The sequence below is a fragment of the Rissa tridactyla genome, chromosome 2 (assembly GCF_028500815.1).
Source record: "Rissa tridactyla isolate bRisTri1 chromosome 2, bRisTri1.patW.cur.20221130, whole genome shotgun sequence".
Lineage (NCBI taxonomy): Eukaryota > Metazoa > Chordata > Aves > Charadriiformes > Laridae > Rissa > Rissa tridactyla.
The window spans coordinates 150,196,896-150,219,832 of NC_071467.1; the positions used below are offsets into that span (position 1 = coordinate 150,196,896).

At 35.2% G+C, this 22,937-nt stretch overlaps 1 protein-coding gene across 2 annotated transcripts in view; it reads right to left on the reverse strand.

Moving 5' to 3' along the window:
- Positions 1-22,937, reverse strand: part of ODAD2 (outer dynein arm docking complex subunit 2) — an 87,255-nt gene that overhangs the window by 59,234 nt on the left and 5,084 nt on the right. The window contains exons 6-9 of one of the 2 annotated variants that reach the window (XM_054193330.1): positions 22,547-22,663; positions 19,532-19,749; positions 17,671-17,796; positions 17,319-17,463 (exon numbers count right to left, since the gene is read on the reverse strand). In XM_054193330.1, coding sequence (XP_054049305.1) covers positions 17,319-17,463; positions 17,671-17,796; positions 19,532-19,749; positions 22,547-22,663 — 606 coding nt within the window. Of the gene's footprint in view, positions 1-17,318; positions 17,464-17,670; positions 17,803-19,528; positions 19,750-22,546; positions 22,664-22,937 lie in introns of both variants that reach the window. The other variant, XM_054193329.1, reaches the window with a different exon arrangement.

A 22,937-nucleotide genomic window follows, 5' to 3' on the forward strand; every position in this document is an offset into this window, starting at 1 on the left:
TTACAGTTCTGGAAGGAAAGTGAAAATACAGAGATGATTCAGAGAAGAGAAATAAAAATGATTGCAAGCCTGGAAAATAATTGCATTAAGACAGACATGAGAAGCACTATTCACTTTATTAAAAAGTAAATTAAGGTATGATTTATTCATAGTGAATAAATAAATCTATGAGGAAGAGGAATGTGATCACAGAGAGCTCTACAGTTCTAGCGCAAACATTTGATGATTTGAAATGAAAGGTACTAAAATTTAGATCAGGAGTAAAGTGCAAGTTTTCCATTGTGTGGTTAATTATCCTTTGGAAGAAATTACTAAGAGTGATGATAAATTTTCCAGCAGTAGAAATTTTTCAGTCAAGACTGGATGTTTTTCTAAAAGATAAGCTCTATTTCAGTCACAGCTACTAGACTAAAAGCAAGACAAAGTGCAAAGAATACACCCTGTGGTATGCAGGAAGTTAAACCATACGATAACAATGGATTCTTTTGAACCTGTAATATAGATTTACTATTAATCAAATCAGGTATGAACCCAGCTGCGCAGAAATGAGGAGGGCTGAGCTACCATGTAGCTGCAGCAGAAGCTGGAGTGCATGAGCAATGCCAGCTGGTGCTAATGTGGAAGTTACAACTTAGAGCACCTAGTAAATCAAACTACAGTATCCACCTCCCACATGCCTCTCAATTCCAAGGAAGCTTTGGCTCCCATCCAGATGTGAACTGTGCTGCCCAAGCCCACCTCTTCCAAATGACACTTCTGAAACTGTAAAGGACTTTGAGCCAACCCTTTCCAGAGGAAAATGCTCTGCTCAACTGTGCACATCATACTGAAATACAGAACATCGAAAAACTGAGTAATGTTTGCTAATATGAAACAAGTAGGTCTAACAAAAACATCACATTTTGCAGCGTATGTCTTAAAACAGAAACAGTAAGACAAATACAGGAAAAGTCTTTAAATTTAACATGTTCTTCAACAGGTACCATAAATATAGTAGAGAATCACAAGTGAAAAAATACATCCAAAAGGAATGTGAGAAAAAAACTTGATAAAATTTCAGATAAGTAACTTACATCAGACAAAACACTTCTGCTAATCAATAAAGTATATGTGGATGGAGCTTCATAGCTAATTTTTACTTAAATTTCTTGTAACAATAGATATCCACAGAACTTCCCCACAGAAAATTGTTAAATATAAAGGTAATTTTTTAACATCTGTAACATATAACATCCTAAGGGAAGTTTCTAAAATTTTTTCACATTATCATTTTTTTAAACATCGTTATCATCTTGACTTCAGAAGAAAATGAAACGTGTCTAACTTTATGAACATATTTTGATCGGGTTTGTAAAATATGTCCTAAGGAAAAAAAATATTGTAGCATTTCTCAAATGCTTCCCTAGAGAAATCAGTTTACCGACACATATCAAATCCTAAATGATTTTTTAAAAAATCCGTAAGATGTGATTCCACAACTACAGAGAATATTCTGTAGCTCAAAGGACCAACAGCTGTCCTTTTATGAAGTTTGGGATCTTTTCATATAGCTTAGACTTTGAGATTTACTTTGCTTTGTATTATAAAAATTTCGCAACAGGTATTTAAAGAGAAGACTTGTCTTTTTATTATTTTACATAAATGTATGAAGTATATTGTTAACCTGACAAGCAATGTCCCTTCTTTTGAGGAGTGCTTCTACAGTGAAACTACATTTATACATAACATAGTCATTCATAATTGACTTATCTTACACGTATAATGGTTGGCATACGACATTTAATATGGACCAGGTTTTTAAAAAACAAACAACTTTTAATTCTCTTATATTAAATAAAATATAGAACTGTATATAAAATACATATATGTATTTTATTTTTTCAGCTTCACTTGAACTGTTTTTAAAGTAAAACCACAATAAAGTATTTTTGATATGTGCTGAAGCATCAGTTCTACAAAATAAAAAATATTACTGATGGTTTCAACAATTATTTTTTGTTTCTTGAAGTTATCATTACACCAAGTCTTGCAATACTTACAGCATCGATTTTAACATGCATGGAAATAGTTACATCTCCATTAAGCTGACATAAAATCTGCATCATGTCGTTATACCATTTGAAATCTGATATGCTGGATGCAAAATAAACTCTACTGGCAGATCAACAATCAACTTTAAAGCTTGAAATTAAACACAGATTTAATTTAAAATATGCCCTCTATTCCTATATGATGGTATAATGTATAATCCACAAATTAAATGAAAATAAAACAGTATCATTGTTACACTATCAGTAAAACATCTTCTGTGCAATGTATGCGTAATATCTCTATTATGATACTCAGAGCTCACAACTGAGAATTACAGAACTACAAAGAATGTGGAGTAAAACTTGTCTTTATTTTGCTTTTATTTTTGAGGTGTTTCATGGACCACTTATAATACAATAATGCACAGGCTCATCTAGTTAAAACTTTTAATGCACATACACAAAGGCAGCTGTTGTAGATGATGATAAGACTGTATATAAATTTGGTATCTGTGAGGCCAATTTCACCTTCTGTGATGGGAGAAAGAAAAGAAAAAGATCTATGTAAGACCTTCCCCATAAAATTTCTCCATTACAGTAGGTTAGGGTGTGGAGCCTGCCTTTATATTCTTTCCACAACTGAAAAGGGCATTTCAGGAATGATGAAAGCTACACAGGTATCATGCAAAGGTTGCTCAATTATCTTTTCATTCTTAAAAATGTAAATCAAGATTTAATGTAAAAAGGAATAACAGCCCAGCTATTTGACTGCCTTCATAATATAGGTCAATAAATTTTCATCCATTTATTTTTGTGTACCACACAATAACTAGCATTTGACTGACACACACTTTGCATCTGTCTGGGGCATGACTTCAGTATTGATTTAAAAATGTCAAGTAATGGGAATTCTAAAAGTTAATCATTTTTAAGATTAAAATAATGAGCTTGCTTGACTTCACCACTTTTTTTTCCAATACATTTTGAAAATTTGAACACCAGAACAGTCAAAATCAGTCTTACCAGCGCTGTACAACAATGTATCCTTACTTCCCTACGCCTGCTCACTGCTCCTCATTACGAAAAAGAACATTCATTGCCTTTCCCACAGGAACTGAGTACTGAGGAACTGTTCAGTTGTTTGCTTGTTAACTTCTAAAGGTTTTAGAGCAACTGTTTCCAGAAGACAACCCCGTACTGCACAGGCATGTTCTGAATTTTGTGTTCTCATCTACTTAAGTTTGCACCTGAGCATTTATTATGAGCACATTTGATCTGAATGGAGACACTTTGCAAAGCACTTCAGATCTGCCTTTGAGAGCCTGTCCTGTTATTCCATATACTTCGCCATTTCTGTTTTTCAAGAGTGACTTCATATTCACATCCAGAACTCTGACAAAACTGTTGAAGAGTGCTAGGTTTAGTCACCACTATACTAGAAACATCCTTATTTGGTGATGTTTCTCCAAATATGACTGTATGGATTGGTTAGTCCACTCTGAATGCACAGCGAGATACAAGATGCATAAACTTTTGGCTGCATCCAGGCCCTCTTTTAACTAGCTTGTTTAATGTGCTATCTTTCTCCATTTAAAAGTCCTCAGGCCTTCAGAAATTCCTCCTTAGGATCTCATGAAGTGCTGGACACTGTTTCCGAAGTACCTTCTAACACTTTCTGGCAGAAACACATTCAAATACAGCATGCCTCTCCCCCACCTCACTGCTCAAAGATCTCAAGTTATAGTAACTCCTCAACAACAGAAAGTGGTAGAAAATAGCTACCTACTTAGTTGCAGGTGCTAGTGTTTGTTAAAATTAGCATTTAAGGTCATCCTAGGGCTTCTTAAGCCACAAGAGAGTTCCAGTGGGGGGAAAAAACCAAAATCAGCTACAGGATAGCAAAATATCTCAAAAGCACAATCTACACAGAAAAATTGAAGGAACTGGAGCTCTTTACTCTAGAGACGAAGACAATAAGAAGGTGGTTTAAAGAACAGCTATAAAGACAATCAGCTGTTCTCCGGGTCCATTGTGGGCAAGACAAGAAATAATGGGGTTAAACGACACCAGGGCTGATGGTGCTAGGTATTAGAAAAACTTTTTTAATGGCAAGCATATCTAAATTTTGGAATATATTGCTTACAGTAGTCATGAAATCTCCATCAAAGGAAAGAAAAGTTAAAGAAATACATGTCCAGAAGACACATAAAGAATTGATGCTGTTTTGGAGGCAAGCAGATGGAGTAAATGACCTCCTGAATTCTGCTCTAGCCCTATTTTCTATTATTTATTTTTTGTGAACTTTTACGACCATGAAATTTTACAAATATTAAATGTTTTTGATCAGATGTTTACTTCTCTAAAAAGAGATGATCCATAATAGATAAAATCATAGATACAGATAATAGATAATAAAATATACAGTCTTAAGATTTCTGACTGCTACTGGCCAGATGTGTTTTCCTAGTATCCTTGTTCCCCACTTTCAACTGAATCCTAAAGGCATTATTGGAGTACAAGTAATAAAAGTACTAAGGAGACTATAAAGAAGATGATTCCAAATGCGTTGCCCAATTTGTAATAAAATGCACATATATGCATAGAAAAACATAAATATTACAATAAAGTTACGCTGCATTTCAGTTTCCTGAGAGAAAGCAAGATTAAATAAAATGAAAATTATACAGCTTTTTTGCTCACAAAAATCTCTATAATTATGGTATCTGTCTGGAGTTTTTAAATTTATTTATTTTAAAATGTATTTAATTTGTGTTTGGATTTAGAGTAAATGTGACTGAATGCAACCAGAAATTGAAATATTGTTCTACTTTGCATGGCAATGTCAAGGTTTATTTTTTTTTCTGTTTAGACCTATGGCTGAAAATTATTTTGCCATAGTAAAAGTTCATTTTACTTACTGTATTAAGTCTTGGATAGATATCTTAATGTGCATGTCTATGATAGTATGCCTGTGACTGAATAACAGGAAAGAAAATTGCTGTTTGTGGGCAGTTTTGTCATTCTTATGTATAATACCCTACTTTTGATTATGAGTATATATAATCTGAATGGCAATTACAATATACTTGAAAAATTAGGACTGAACATACCAAGTTAATATATTTTTAGAAAATACTGAGAAAACAAAGAAGTTTTATGTGATGTCCAAAAGAAAGTAGGTCAAATTGTATTATATTTATTGTTATACCAGAAATTATTTAATTAAAATTCATTAATGGGATGAAAAAACTCCTTGAACAAAACCACACTTTAAGTGGAATCCCAGCCTAAAATATTATTTAAATGTTGCCATTTTCATAAAACAAGAAAGCCAAAATAAGTAGTAAAGTATAAAACAGGATTCTTCATTTACACCTTTGCGATGTTTTGATTTTCTGTTGAACTTCACTCTCAAAGCATGGACAATTTTGTAATTTTCCACTGGAAAATACTTCAAAATTTAAATAAATTTTGATAAAGATTAATGAAATACTGAGTATTGCAGTACAATATATATGATTCAGCAAGGCAATTTTTCTATGCTACTGAACCTCTAAACACTCAGTTTTGTTTTGGTTTAAATCCTAGTTCCAATTTTTCATTTTAGTTTATAAAACATACAAGCTGCAACTTGTTAAGAGATCAGTTATGGACAAGTATAACTGAGTTATGGAATAATTCCCTGCCCCATTTCCTGAATCTTCTGGCGTTCTTTGGCTACAGCCTGGCAGTATGTAAACCATACAGATTAATATAACAAAAGCCAGTGGAAACTCACAGGCATCACAAAATCACAAAATCTAAAATGTTTACATTGGACTAAAACCATGCACAGAAGTTGCGCAGTTTTAGTTGCAGATTAATACCTTGACTCTGACCCTTCCCAGTGGCAAAAGTGACATATGTGTTATGAACCATACACAGTGAGTATAAATTGTCACCATATTTTATGAAATTGAAAAGAAATGAGTTTCTAAACAAAAGAATAAGTCTATTATTTTCTGAGTGAATCAGAAGGTTTTGTTAGGCAACTGTTGATTCCCTCTTGAAAACTCTCCCAAGACATGCATCCATTCTGTTAGCTTTCCTTTTCTGCATTCATGTAATTGGATTCTACAATAGAGGAGGTAAGAGTCAATGTAGTCCATGTGCAAACATATGAACTTTTACTTTATTGGACCAGGAATAGCAGAATGTTTTTCCCGGTAACTTCTCAAACCTCAAACTTGGAAAAAAGTGAAATGCTGACCCAAAATCCACAAAGACCTGGCCAAGGTAATATATAATATCTTAACAGTGCAAGTTTATCTTCTCATTTGTGAAATTTTCAGTTTAGGAGTCTATTTGTTCCCCAGTTGCATCCGGACAATTTTCTAAAGACAATGGACCACACTCTTTTCAATCCTAGATAAATTTGGGGAGAAAAATAAAAAGATTATAATGTGGAAAACAAACCCACAATCCCATCATGATTTCTAGATCAGATCACTGCAACAAATGTTAATTTGGGATTTAATATAATTGATCCATCAAAAACTACTGTTACTGCAAAATGTCACCATTCAAGAGAATGTGTGAGCACTGAGATCATTCCAAATTTTAGCTCTGGCTTAGGTTTTAGTTACCGTAGGCCACCTCTAGTACCTCTGGTAGTCATGTGGGAGTTCAGACTTCAGCTTATCTGGCAAAGTGGCTTGGGGTAACTGTATTTACAGAGTAAGTCTTAGATTGTCTCAAACTCACACCATCATCTCCCAATGACACTATAGTGTGAATGAACTCAGCTTCAGCAACCATCCTAGACTTCCTCCGGCCACCATGACCGGCTCTTTTAGAATACGCAAATTGCTTTATGTAATGCACAAACCATGATCTTCCACCATTCGTTGTAAGAGAAGCCGCTCTCCTTGGTACCATCTTATCTCTCCAGCAGTACGCTACCTTCAGCTGCCACTATCACCAACAGATGGAGTCCCTGAACAGGTGATTTACCTCAGCATCCTTGATGATAGGACCATGTTTTTCAAAGTGACAGGGCACACATTTCTTCAGCCCTAATTGAAGTGAGATTGCTCACTTGTTTGTTTGGATCATGACATACTGAATCTCAGTCACTGTCCTGCCCTGTCCTCACTTTCAGAAGAGATTGCTTTGGAGAACAGAGACTTACATACTCGGTAAGTCACACACAATAGGAGAGCTGTTACATTCAATGCTCTCTGGTATCGAAATGCAAAGCTTTCTGCATGTCTACATCTGTGGCTAAAAGGTCAGAAAATTCCCTCTAGAAATAGTCACACTAACTTCTACCATCAAATAACAAATCGTTTTGGGGTGGGAACTCCATTGCCACAGTAAGTGTCATAGTAGTGTGCAATGTCATCACACATATACTCAACCTGCCTGATGAGCATCAGAAACACGGCCAATACCACTCACAGCTTGACAAAACATCTTCAGTTGTGAGGTTAAAGAAGATATCCATTCCATCTTGCTGCCTGCTCTAAACTGATAGCCCCATCCAGCCTGGCCTTGAACACTTTCCAGGAAGGGGCATCCACAACTTCTCTGGGCAACCTGTTCCAGTGCCTCACCACCCTCACAGTAAAAAATTTCTTCCTAATATTTAAACTAAAACTTCTGCAAGTTGAAAAACTTCAAACCTTCTGCAAGGCCAGCAAAGAATCCTTTTATCAAGTTTAAGGGAATCAGGCCCTGGCATTCAGGACTAACTTTATTCAATCTAAAACTGCTGCAGTCCTATACTGTCCTGTTGCAAGTGGATTATCTCCTTAAATCTAAGTATTTGCAAACATTTTTTTATATAGGCTTCCACCTGACATTAGTCTTTATCCACTTTCTTTCCTCCCTTTCTGCCTTCATTCTCTGGCTGAAGTCATATGTGATACCACATAAATCACAAACCCTTGAGATAAATTTACCCTACAGTAATCCTTCAATGGCCTTCAAAATGTTCCTTTGACATGAGCAGTGAACATTTAGGGCTTATGGTGTCCTTGAGCTATGCTTCTCTCCCAATTCCTTCCCATCCCATAAAGATGCCCTTTACGCTGGCTATGCAAGCTCCCTCCTAAAAGATAGCGACTAGCTAAAAGATACCAACTGGAGAAACCATGTTCTTTCAGGAAAACTGCTAAATATGGCTAAATTTGTTTCACAAGCAAACAAGCTCTCAGATGTATTATGTGCCAGTACAGATAGGTGAGAACAGCTAGTTGGGTTAATATAGATTAAAGTAATTCAGAAGGCCAAGATACAAACTTAAAAGTGATTCTTGGGTAAAGAGAACAAAAATGCTGTTTCTCATAGAACAGTGAGTGAGTTGGATTCATATGATTCCTCAAAGAAAGGACATATGTATGTTTTAGTGACCAGAAGGCAGCTAAGGTCCTTTGCACCTGTGTAGAAATTATTGGATTTTTTTTACTTTGCTTTTCTGATTGCTCAGACAACAACAATCTCAGTCAGATGCCACAAAATCTTCACATGTTGCTGTTTTTTTGGATAGCTAGTTCTTACAAATTCCTTCCAGATCTTTATTTACTCATGCTTTTCTCCAGAATCCAGATAGCCACTCTCTTTGTTGACCAACATAACGTCAGAAGAATCATCCTAAAAATGTGAGGATACTTTGCAGCCCGCTCCCTGAAGAGCTCCAAAGACAATGCAACGTATGGTGATAAGAAGGTAAAGAGCTGTGCAAAGACAGGAGGCCTGGTCTACTGAAACCCTTATGAAGAACTAGAAGCAAGACAAACCTATAGGATGCTGAACACATACATGCCTCTTGTCTATGTAAACAAATCTCAAGCACAGTCACTAAGCTGTCTACGCCCAAGTTAGAGCATAGATATCTAGCAGATGCCGATCAATTAATTCTCCCATTAACTGAGGACTGCCAATTAGTTTCTAACGCTGTTACCAAAAACGCTGATCTTCACAAAGTACTGCAAGGAAAAAAGGCCAGAAAGCATGCAAACCCCTATTTCCATAAAGAATCTGGAATAAGAGTAAGCCTAGAAGATTACATCACATTACACTCACTTATGATTTCAAACGCAGAAGACTGTGGGGATGGGAATCATCTGTCTAAATCCACTTATCTACAGCCATCCTACATTTCTGATAATTAAGATCGAGTCATCTATAGCCATCCTACATTCCTGTTAATTGAGATCAAGTCAACAATGAAGCTGAAAACGTGATCCATCTCACTCTGAATTAGATGCTTAAAATATCAGATGAATCACATCCTAAAAGTACTTATTTTTTCCACTGATCGTAAAGGTAGCCTTGAATGCCCAGCTCAGCTACAAACACCTACTCTGTTTACATTTAGAGCTAAGTGAGATGAATCCCAATCAAGGTATTGCCTTTTATGTCTTGGCACTTGAACAAGGATACGGCCCCCTCCTTTTCCTTTGTCCATTTCATCTGTGGAAAATAAAGCATATATATATTTTTAAAAGAACATGAAGAAATTAGCAGGAAATGAGGATTGAATGAGAAAGAGAAAAGGGTCTAGGATTAAATTTTCTAAAAAAAACCAACCTAGACAAACAGCACTGCTAATTTTTTAATTTAACATTGATACTTGTAAATCCTGACTACAGCCTTGGAGATCTGACATATGCCGCCTGTAATACAGATGTACTACTGACCTTGTTTGACAGTGTCAGGCCTGCCTAAGCAATTTTGATTTTGCCTAGCACTTGGCTCACAAAAAGAATAAAAGCTTTAATGTTATTACAGCTATTTTACTTTTATGGATCCAACTCATTTGGGAAACCAGTGGAAGTGAATCTGTGGAGAAAATTTAATGAGGTTGAACTAGGAAGGACCTGTGCCTGTGCAGACTATACTGGAGACCTAGCAAGCTGCTGAAATTTCATAAGCACTGAGCAGGCAAAAAAGACAGTGTGATTTGAAACCAGCCAAACAAGATTTTTCAAGAAAAACAAAATGATACCAACAGTCTATGAAAAACTAAGAGAAAAATTTTCTTTGGAGAAATAAAACAAACTTTAAAACTGAGCTTAGTGAGAGCACAGAAAAAACAAATACAGATGAAGATATGGATAAAGCACAGGCTCCTGAAATAACTGTGTGTATAGTAAGCTGTGATTAAATCAAGCCTAGATGCAATGTGGAACACTTAAAACCAATGAAGAATGCTGTTCACACTTCTTAAAATTCTTGGTAGCTTTAAGACACAATTATGTTCTAATTCTTTAGGAAAGCCAATTTGATTATCTACTTCATGATTATAAAGCTGTAAGTCAGATGGAGACAGCTGTGTCAATTTACAATTATTTTAGAAGCACGGTAGCTATGGTGTCAAAACCGTAGCTCATTAATTTCATTACCTGCTTTTACAATAGAATACAATCCTGCAGAAAGAGGAGAATCAAACATCACTTATTTTACATTCTTTTCCTCAGCCCTTAATTTTTGACATACCACCTCTTCTTTCTCATTTTTTCCTGAATTCCACTCTTTTTTTGCCTTTTTTTCCTTTATTTCTATCTTGTCTTTCATCTAATCAGGTATGAAACTCTGGAATGGGTGACCCTCAGAACATTAATTAAACCTGCACTACACAGAAATTCATCAGAGTTGGTGTTAATGGTCAAAAATCAATGGGCTGTTATGAATTTTACATGTCTCTTGTGATGAGGAATGATTGTTTGTACAGTATTTTGAGGAGAGAGCTATGCAAGTGCTTCAGAGTTGCCAATTATAATAATAATTTGCAAGTTCACCGTTTGCCAATATTTCCTACCCAGTAAATTTATCATAAAAAGATTTCTTTTTCATGATCAGCACTGGCTAGGTTGCTAAAAAAATACATATCTTAACTATGCAATGCAGTTTTTCCATATTTTTATCCCCTTTTTTTCAGTAATCACATTCTTGACTGAAATTAAAAAAAAAAAACAAACCCCACTTGGCTAATACTGGAAGATGGGAACAGGAGATGTTCATGAACAGTGGAGAAGAGTGTGATAATAAAGAGATTATTTGCTAAGGCTGACAGGTTAGCCAAACACATGCCTAGAAACACTAGCAGGTGGCATATGATTATGTCTCATGCATTTGGTATTTTCTGAAAAATAACAGTCTACCACTTAGCCAAACTACAGCAAAATTTATTTTTCATCTTGATCTTTCAATTCAACTGTAATAAGCTCCCTCATATTACCCCACCATATACTTTCATAAGGGAAAAGATTTATTGTTAGACACTACTAATAAGGTTAGCCAAATTATCTGCGAAGTTGGTCAGTCCTGAAAACACAGTGAGAAAATTATTTTATATACAAAAATATTTTATATGCACTTATATATGCTTATTTTGTATTTAATAGCTAAAATATAATCTCATGCACATCTTGATAATGTGATATTATAAAGAAAAAAGAGTTAACTCTTATCCACAGATTGCAGAAAAAATAATATAATGTGCAATATATTTCCTACACAGATTAAATATTTTTGCTCCTGCCATTAGATCCTAATATTTGCTTCTATTCCACATCTAGGGCCAGATTTCAAGATTACAGATAAATTTCTTTAATAATTTTGCACACAAAATAATTTCCAAGTTTGTTACATATCTGACCAAATTCATAACTTCTACGTTAAACTTTTAAGTATCCAACTACAATTGTAAAGTTCTATCTACCAGTAATTCTTCCTGGGAAAATGGAAGCAGAGTCAAGAAACTGAGAGGTAGTTCCTCAGAATTTTTATCTGCAGTTCTCTGTGCAGTTTGTTGTTCAGGGATATCCATAAATACCAGAGATTTTAGACTTTTCCTATGACTACCACAAAACTTTTGAGCATTATTACAATGTGTAAAATAAGTAAACAAACAATTGGTACTTTAGTGGGTACACTGTACCACTAATACTATATTTTCTTGTCTCACAAAATTTCAAATTACTTTTTGTGTAGTTTCATTTTAAATGAATTAGTACTAAAAGACACACTTTATTCCTTAGGCTAATATGTTCGTGTCTCTTTTGAGGTCCTGTATTTTAGAATAAAACAAAATAACTTTTTTGCTAATCCCAAAATACGATTGATTTCTTAATCAATGCATAGTTTATGAAACAGATTTAAACTTTTATAATGAGTACTAGTGTAATCTTAACAATTTGGAACGCTTCCAATACAGTTGTAACTTAAGAAAGCCACAGTTTTCCATTATGCAGTTAAAAAATAGTGTGTCTATCCTCTATTTCATGCAAGTTTTGAGAAAAATCTAGAAGCCATATCAATGTCTTCGCAAATGCCGTGAATTATAATTCGTTCATATAAAAGAGTTGCTGTATACACACCTGTTAGACCACAGGAGGGTTGAGACTGCTACACAATTTTCATTTGCACAAAAAAGTAATAATTTATTTTGAAAGGCTGGATGTTTTCTATTGCAAAGTTTTATGAGGAAGATATCTATTTTTCAGATATCTAAAATCTTAGACCACAGATATGACAAGTTTCATCTTAGAGACAAAGTGTGACTGCCTTTATGTTAAGGCACAGTAGGGAAGCGTGCAAGCAGTTTTTGACTCCCTCTTTCTTCCCCTACAAGGAGAGAAATGTCACATTGCATACCTTGTTTATACACTACAAAAGACATGCATGCAGCATGCATGCATGCATGCACACATGCAGCTGCCATTTAAGATTTGGTCCTCAAATGTTCTGAAACAGGCTCCCTGTTTCTGTAATAGTTTGGATCTTCCTTGTCCACATTCCTATCTTTCATGCATACGTGGATTTCCTACACCCTGGTTTGCCTCAAGCCCTTAAATTCCAACCTCCAGATGTCTCCTTGTCTTTTCCTGGGGAATAAAACTATCCCATACCATTTATTTCAGATCCTGCATCTCAGCTCCTGGCAGAGCCTCCCTGCATCTTTTCAGTGTCTATTTGACTTTCTGCATTTCTAAACTGTATCTTTCTTCCCCAAGAATACTAGTGCCCACCATGTACAAAGAGCTCAGCTGGGGATCCACTATTTCTTCCTGCAAGCCAACACACAGCTACATTTCCCTATCTGATATATTTGAGCTTCCTGAGAAGAGGAAATAAACTCTGCCTGTGGTGCAGCAGCCACACTACATCCTCCTGGCTCAGCTCTGCTCACACTGCAAAGGGGAAGCATAAGTGATTGGGCAGTAGATCTTGCCCAGCCAATACTCACTGCAACACACACACTGTAAGAAGCAAACCTATAGCTTTGATCTCTTAAGACTTCCATTTCCTTGACCCAATTGCCTAGAAATAAGTGAGGATTTTTAGAGGGAGCTGGAGAGGAAGAAAAGGGAAGAGGCAAAGGGCAGAAGGAATATTCCTGTACATTTCTGCCTCCCTGGTCTGCTTGCCATCTTTATGTAATATAAGCCCAATACAGAGGGGCCTCCTGCCAGCTACAGAAATGTTGCTTGAACACAACACTCTTCCAAAGGTCCTGCCAAAATGCAGCTGTGGAGCTGACCTGAAAATACCCAGTGTATCCCATAGTTCTTTCAACCTTTGCCTTGTCCAGTCAACAAGATTTCACCGAGTCACGTGACAGATACCCTCCCTTGCCAGCCATCCACTGCAATGCAGCACCAGCACACACAGGCACCTGGGACCTGTGTTTGGGGCACGTCCTCCCTAGCTCCTGAGTGGCACCATAGCTTTTCTCCAGCTCCTGGACCTGGCACAAGATGCAAACAGCCGGGGAGAGACAGCAGGTTTGTCCACCTATGTTTCCAAAATAGAAAAGAAACACAATGCTGTTCTGGGAATGAGGTTATTTGAACTGATGTAATTCAAAACAGATATGAAATTAGTGGATACTTTACATGAGGTGTGAGAATTGACTGGTTTCACTAGTATACCCCTCAAACATAGCCAAAAGTAGAATGACTTTCCAGGTAAGAAACTGAAGGAAGAATTCTGTAACTGACATGGTCCTGCAGAACTCTATCCAGAGCTCACCCTGGCATAGGTGTATATATAAATCACACCCTTATAGGGAACCAAAACAGAACAGCACAAGGGTTTAAGGGATTAAAGCTTATTCTGGAGATTGGAGTTATTCTGGGCGCCAATTCATCTCTTAACATCTCAATTTTATCTTAAAACTGGCAATAATCAGTGCTCAACAGCAGGCAGCACAAAGCATTGTGCCCAGCTATCACCTTTATTTTCTTTTTATATTTTTTTCAGTGAACAGTCCTAGATCTGTTGTAAAGATTCTGCATTTCTACCTGATGTTCCCCATTTCGAGTAAAAAGATCGAAAAAAGTAAAATGTGACCCCTTCACCCTATTCCTAAATATTTTCAAATGTAAAATATAGTCCTTCCCCTAGAAATTGGATACTTCAGAAGCACCACTTTAATAAATAATGTGAAGTCTGAGGCAGGCTCTCTGTAGTGAATCTCACTATTACAAACATCAACAGAGCGACTGATTACAATTTTATCTACTCTAGCCCCAAAAGATGCCTAACACAATGCCATCACCAAGCTCACTGATCTATCTTTGCTGCCCATTCTTAAGTTGATGAGGAGACATGGCAAGAGCACACATGCTCTATCTTCTGTTTCACAGCCCTGGGAAGCTTGAAGGTAGGACAAGGAGCCAGACCACAGAAGCAGCTGCTTCCCAGTGGAGCAATTCCAACATGGTTGCTCTTTCCCAGAAAGGAGGGGGAATGGAGAAGGGCAAAAAGTCAGAAGGGAATTTCCCCTGCACTGGAATTTTCTCTCCATGAAGAGGCATACAAAGCACAGCCTACAGGAATAACTCACAGGAACTGGCAAGTTTGCTTTATACGGGAAGCAACCACTCTCTAAAGTTTTAATGACAATCTAACATTGGAATAAAAACTAGGTATCTTTCAGGTTTTGTGGAAGTTTTGTATTTGCAAATTGATCTTTTATAGAGTCTTCCTGAACTGTGATTCACATTTACTTTAGCAGACATTCAGGAAATGGTTGTACCTACAAATTACTGTATTTCCTAACTTGGTATCTCAAACTACTATTATTTAAGGCATTTTATTAAATTTTTAAAATGTGCAAACAGTGTATGCAACCTTCGAAGACACACAAGCCCTCTGAAATTTGTGCTTCTATATAAATATGCTTGTAGATACTTAAATATTGCAGTCATAAATTTATCTTCTCTTATGTTGCATGTGTCATGAACACTTGCCTACATGAACAACAAGAATGCCAAAAAATCTCCTAAGTCTGGCCAGAAGTGCAGTATTTATACTTGAATTAAAATGAATTCCATGTGCAAGCTAAAGTAGCACTCCATCAATAAAAATTTCAACCACTGTCTGTGGTATGGCACTGAGGCATCTCTTTTCAGCTTTATCTGACACTAGGGATTTCTTGCTTTACGTAGCTAAGAATCAACAGAGAGCTATTTTAAGTATATCTTCAAGTACTTTGTTTAATTTATACCTAATTTAAAGAACTATAGGAAGACCCCGGTGTGCATGAATACATAAAAAAGGATACATTTGAATTTTCATAGCAAAACTTCATATGATAGAATTTTGTATTATAAACACTTCTGAATAGGTACGCACGATTTGATCAAAAATGCTTTCTTTTTCTAGTTCTAAGCCATTACGTAATTTTGCTTGTTGACAGCTGGAACAAAATATACTCATTTCTAAAACAAAGGAGCATGAAAAATATATTTTCCTGTTTGCCATTCTCACTCTTCATTCAGAATGGCTTCATGCAAGTCTAGATATGCTTTAGTATTCAGTCAAGTCCAATACTAAAATCTAAACATGACTAAATGAAGGATCGAGAGAGGAAAGGGAGTTTGAGAATTATGTAACCAGGAGGGAAGAGCCTTGCCAGTAAAGAGGGTGGTCCATAGACAGGCCAATGAAAAGATTTCTGGGAGTTCATCAACAGTAATGAATTTCAAGTATCCTCTCCAGGAGAACCCTGTGTCTTCATTGAAAAATTACTTCTCTGAGCTCTCAGAAAAGTACAAAAAGGTGGTCCATAAGACAGACAGAAGCAAGCTATTAGTAGATTGAAAGATTTGAAAACAACACCTTGAACTGTAGTTCTATGCAAATAGAAACAATTGTATCATGCAAAATGTATATATATAGTGTGTTTACCATTAGCTTATAGATGAGCAAGTTACATGCTGAATTACACTTGCAAAGGGTTATTTTAGCAGAGCCAAAATGACAATAATATAGAGGTCCAACCTAGAAAATATAAGGCAAAGAGAACTGTAGAGAGACTTGTATTATCTACGCTTTTCTGTGTCTCCTGGGCTACAACCGTAGCATAGGTCCCACATACACAAACTGAGAACAAGCAGTGTGAGTGCACTGAAAACTGTTTAAAAGACTAAGTTAATCTTCTACAATGGTTAAAGGGCTGGAAGAAGCCAAAGCTTTGCTTATTCTTCAGAAGTATTTCTGCTGTACCAAATGCCAGCACCATCATTTTATTGGTCGGATGTGTATACTCTGTAGCTGTATTCAAAAAAACAAATAAACCAGTACTTTTATTAGTAACTTACAGTACATAAATTCCAGTACAAACTTGTAAAGGAATTTCTCCTGAGGGAAAAACATAATTAGTTTTAGAGTTTTCCAGAATAGTAGAGGGTTGTTGGTTTTTTCACGTGTTTCAGACATACACAGAATTCTAAACATCTATATTTATAGGTTCCAAAACATTTTCAACAAGTCTGTGTAAAAAATCCTTTTTTTTTGTTTTAGAGGATGCCTGTTTATCATACATTTTCTTGTCCACTAACAGCATCTATCCAGACACAAGACCATGTTAGAATTACTTCAGTTATGCATTAATCATAGTTGATGAAAGACTTTAGGCAAGTATTCAGTTTTAATAAAAACTCTTGAAAGTTACTATCCACATAAAGAAATATCTTGGAAAGTTTCACCCAAAAAGCAAACCAGAAACCAAATAATTAATAAAGAAATTATACCATCTTAAGTTTTAAATAACACTGAACAGATGGTTTAATCTAAGGGTCTATATAAGCCAAAAATAGCAGATAAAAAAAAATGCAGGAGAAATGGGTGTGTGATAGGAAAGTCCACAGTTCCAGGATTTGAACATACTACATAGCAAGGCTATTCTAAAATATATGGAAGGTGGAAAGGTGAGGAGCTGGTCTGGTGTCCTCAGATGTAGAAGGTAAAGAGTAGTGCTATTTTTAAGAAAATTTATCAATGCTTCTTATTTACCTTTAAATATTTTGCAAGTTTCTGAATTCCCCAATATTCTGATGGCAAATCGGTGTTTCCTTCCTGACGACGTACAGGCTGTTCTTCATCTTCCTCAGTCTCTGAGGAACTTTCACTAACATCTTCAAACCTGCCTGATGTTTTACTAAAAATAAATAAACAGCATCACCAATTTTAAACAGCTATAAACTAATATGAACAAGCACATTTTAAACAGGTATGACAACACTGCCTAATAACAGAATTAGAAAAATATAACTGACATTGCCAAATACTAAGTATGGTAACAATTACTGTAGATATGGAAAATAAAAATAAAAGAATTGAAGGAAGAAAAATATGTAACCCATACCATTTTGAAGCTGGTTGTATTTTAACAGATTCAGAAGAAACGCCACTGGCTGGCTTTTTGATTTTCCGAGACACAGTACTGCTTCTCTCTTCTTCTTCAGCATGTTTTTTTTCAGCCTTGTCACTAAAATATTTGTTTTAATTTAAAAAAAAAAAGATTATCTATATAGATAGAATCAAAAAGCTATGGTTGGACAAGCACTATGTCAGTACATATGAGTCTATAAACCTACAACATAAACTTATTAAACAGAAAGTATGCTGTGTCTTAAGTGACTATGTTTGCTTTAATAAAATAGTGGAATATCAGAACAACTATATTATGCTGACCTGTATATGATACAAGAACAAAGAATGAGTATATGCAGACAGACCACAGGTCTGTTTATCCTGGGATACCATCTCCAACCATGACCAATAGCAGCTATCTAGGTAACAGTAGAAGAACAATGGAAGAACACAGAAATTACTTTTTCCAGAATATTCCTCAGCAAGTTGTGAATTAGGGAACTCCTGATCATCCTTGTATTAGCAGTTTTGGATGGATTTTTCTTCCATGAATGTCTCTGGTTGCTTTTTGAACTCACATAAACAAATGGCCTCTACCATCCTGCAGCAAAGAATTTTAAAGCTTAGCCATGTGTTGTATGAAGAAGTCTCTCCCTTTGTTCTGAACTGGTTTCACTGGCTCTTTTCATTTAATGCCCTTTATTCTTGTATGAGAACGGACAGTGACTATCTGTTCCCTATTTACCGTCTCCAGTCATGATTTTTTGTATCTATCTATCTTATTGTCCTTCAGTCATCTTTTTTCCAGGCAGAAGAGTTCTGGTCTGCCTAGTACTTCCACTAAGCTGTTCATAGCTTTGATCATGCTGAATACAATATATCTTGCTTCCCTCGTATTCCAAGAAGACTTCTAGGCCTAGCTGGGCACAATCTCTGGTGCTTTTTTGTCCCTAATTTACAATGTTGTGAAAACAAAATGTCCTTTCAAGCCTGGGCCGATCATACCATCACAGTCACAACAATAAAAGAGAATACTACTCATGATTAAAAGTAATTTCACTACATCTAGACTCTTAACAGTGACTGTGGAAAAATATAACTTCTTGCATGTGGAAAACCACATTTTTTTAAGTGATGACTGTAGGTCACATCCAAAATCTCTTGAATGTTTCTTGCAACAAGTCAAATTGGCAGACTTGAGAAGATACTGACATTTTTCTGTAGGATGGCAATCAAAGTCTTTCCTTCAGACACTCTTACTCATTAACACAAAATCAGGAAACATGAAATCAGAACAGAGTTCCGATTTCAAAAGACAAATCCAACAATATCCAGTATATGTATACTCTATTTTTGGGTGTCCAAACGTTGAGATAATCTCATTAGTGAAGGCTGTTCCTACGCAGAGCTAGAAAAGTGGCTCCTATAATATGAAATCATTAAAAACTGGGAGCGTAAGTAAGAGTCATCCTGATTTTCCATCCTGGATCTCTTTTACCTCCATCAGAAAGTGTGGTTTAGATTAGATTGGCTACTCTGTCTTGCTTTAAAGGGCATTTTACACCAAAAATATGAGAATGCCACAGTCCTGGAGGACCAGCACTGCAGATGGTTGTAAGATATTTCTCTGCCTTGCTGTGGAAATCATCATGAAAGTTGTTGCATTATAGAAGAAAACTGAGAAGTCTCTTTGGTAGACTGTGCTGTCTTCTTAGAAATTAACATGTAGTAAATTTTGTTTTATTGCTCCTAACTTAAGATAATAACGCAAACCTACAACATGCAGCCCGATCATTAGCACAATTTAGAGAGTTCTATAGGAAAATTGAATTATGAAGATAACTACTTATCTGTGGGATGCAGAAAGTCCAGTATTTTTCCATTTCATAGATGGTTCTAATTTCTTCTTGTCAATGGTTCTCCGTCTTGCTGTAGAACTTTTCACTTTCTCACATACATTCTTTTCTGTAAAATCATAAGGGTTCTGGGACTGGCCAGAGACCTTAGAATCAACTACTTCCATACGCTGATAATTCTTCTCATATGTTGGTTCTTTAAAAAAAAAGTATTCCTAATAAAAGAAGGAGGCATGGTTTGTCAGTCATATTGCTATATGAATAATGCATATTAAAACAATAAGTTATAAGCACAATTCAGGATGCTGTGGTTGAAAATTGTATGTATTAAGGATAAAATTAGATTGCCTTTAAAAGAATGAAAGATTGAAACATTAATCTGGAAAGTAGCTGTTACTGTGTGCAAATTAAAGTTTTTGAAATAAATGAACTAGCTAAATTTGGAACTTCCTGAACATATTTGAGTGTTGGGTGTTGTTTAATTTCTAATGTCTTAAATAATTCGTGACACAAGCACTTTTATAGAACCTAATTCTAAATGAGTTTTAAGATCTAGAATTGCAAAGTCAGTCATTCTGCTTTCAATGCATCACTTATATAAAAACTATTTCCCTGCATAAAGAATTTACAAAAATTTCCCACAAAAAAAATGAACATAAACCTGAAAGTAGGCTATGATAAACTGCTAGACTTCAGTTCCAAGTAATTTAATTTGACATAGCTTAGAATTAATATTAATATAAACACATTCCATTTCAGTTTTTTCATCTTCTGTCTCTCAGGACAAAACACTGTTGAACAAATCACATACAAAAATGGAGATGAGTGGCACCTACCAGTCCTTCAGCTGTCTGTGTCTAGTACCATGGCTGATCAAAAATATCCAGTACAGAAAGGAGTCTTGTCAACTCTTATTCTCTATTGGAACATATTCAATTTTTACAGGAAGACAGCATACGATCATTACTTATTATTATTATTGCAGCTGTCACTGCCAGCTAGGTGAAGACATTCCTTTACGTATCTGATTCAAGGCAGTTTTAAGGAGACTGTCACAGTACGGTCTGTTTCTGACTAGTCCCTGATGTGAATCGGCTGTTCCAGACTTGCTGACCCAACTGTCTCATCATAAACTAACTCATGCTAATTCTCTCATTCTGAAAACGTATTCTAGACAAGACAATTTAATACATGATAAACTAGACAAATCACAGGGGAACTGATGCTGCAGCTTGACCAGCTAAGCACATGTTAAAAAGTATGTTTCCTACAGCACTATATGCCAACACAGCAATTCTAAATGTTAGCTTAAACAAAGCCAAGAAGATATTATAAAAGTTAATTGGGTTTGTAATATATGTGTAAGTAACAAGCTTTTTGAAGCTCTCCTCTCCTCAGAAAATAAATCAAAACTATTTCCACTCATAATTTATTTAATGTAGTCAACCTTGGAAATACAGCTTTTCTCTGTTTTTCAGAGTTCTAGAGTAGAGAAGATTTTCCCTCCAATACATATACTCTGCAGCTCTACAGTACTAACTTGTTTAAATTCTAGTCTTCAGCAAGGCAATATGATATGATATTCCTAAGCCATTAAAATGGTATAATTTATACACTTCAGCATAAACTTATTTACACAGTCAGGGAATATGAAGTGATTTCTATGACAATTGAAGGAAAATAGGATAAATTCCCTTTATTTACTCTTATTTAATAAGGGTACACATTTCTTCAATAGCTACAGTATCTTTACAAGAGCAGAAAACCAGTAAAGAAAGGTCTATTATCTCTATTATCAATATTAACATTAATCTATATTAACATTTAGGAATAGACATGTAAAAATTATTAAAATATTACTATATTTTCCCTTTCATGACCATCAAATGAAGCCAAATCACTTCCAAAATACTTTAAACCAGTAATTATGTCTAAAAGATTCATATATTGTCACACTTATGAAATGTAAACCAATATGTAGATACCATATTAAAAAAATACTTACCTATGGGATAAATAAAACACATTTTGGAACTTATTGCACTTTCAAACAAAACAACTTCAAATTTAATACCATTACTGTTGATATAAGCTACTGTATTTTCGTACATCTTGAAATACTCTGTTCTTTCAGAACTGTCAAATATCTGTATCTCAAAAAACCATAAATATCAGCCCTACATCCCAGAAAATCAGAACTAAAGGATAAGAAAATTTCCCTGTTAATGATTTCCTTCTTGCAATAATTAAAGTTGCATATAAATAACCACAATAAAACTTTTGACAGGTTTTAGCTTGTAATGAAATTTACCACCACGTTATTAATCTGTTATAACCACACTAGAAATCTGAAAAAAGAGTTTTTATCAGGAATGATGAAACAAATAGAATTGGAGTGGTGCTGTGTGATTCTAGCTAATACAGAACTCTAAATAAAATCCAAACCACTTGCATTTTACAGTGGCTAAAGCAACACACAGTGCGTAAGCTGGATGCTTAACTCTCAGCTCTGATATTTAAATCAGGCAGTTCTTGTAAAAAAGTTGGGCCGTTGTTTCTATTTGGGTTACAAAGAATGAAGATAAAAATTTAAGTGGTTTTGTTCACAGAAAAATAGTGTCATAAAAAGTTGACCTTTTCTGTAAGGATATCATATTTTCCTGCTTTAACATTTCCAGTGCTCCATAAAGAATAACACCAAAGGACAAGGAGAACTTTTTATGCAAAATTAGAAGCTGACCTCCCATGTTGGATCAAACCTCATGATAAGGTATGATAGAACAATACGTGACATAGTGTATTATTTGTTATTTACAAAAGGGAACATATTTAGTAGGAAATGAAACAAATTCAAAGAAAAATAATAAATGCATTTCAGAGTCTTTAAATTCATTTAATCACAGATTTATCTTTGATAAAGGACATAAACATTCAGTCAGATTTATAATGTAATTCTTACCAATGTACAATGTATGCTTCTACAAATATATACCAGTATCAGTAAATACATACCTGTTTAGCCATATTTTCTACAAATCTAGGTGATCTCTCCCTTAAAAATGTGACAATGTCTTTATATACATCACTTTTTCTTTCATAGTCAATGTCATCTTTACCCTTTAGCTGACCCTTAAAAAAAGAATAAATCTAAAATTATTAATAGTATTGCCTCACGCAGATAATTTAATCTGAATTATAAAATACTGCTAAAGAGCACAGAGGTCATAATGTAATGTAATAGGTACAAAAGTCTCATGCTCAGCAGAGTTCATCAAACTTCAATAATGCTTTGTAAAGATGCATGGATCATCTCCATAGATCCCAACAGATAATCAAGATCTTACATAGAATTCTGCAAATAATTACTATAAGTTGATTGCGTGTAGTTCCACTGAAAAGATCC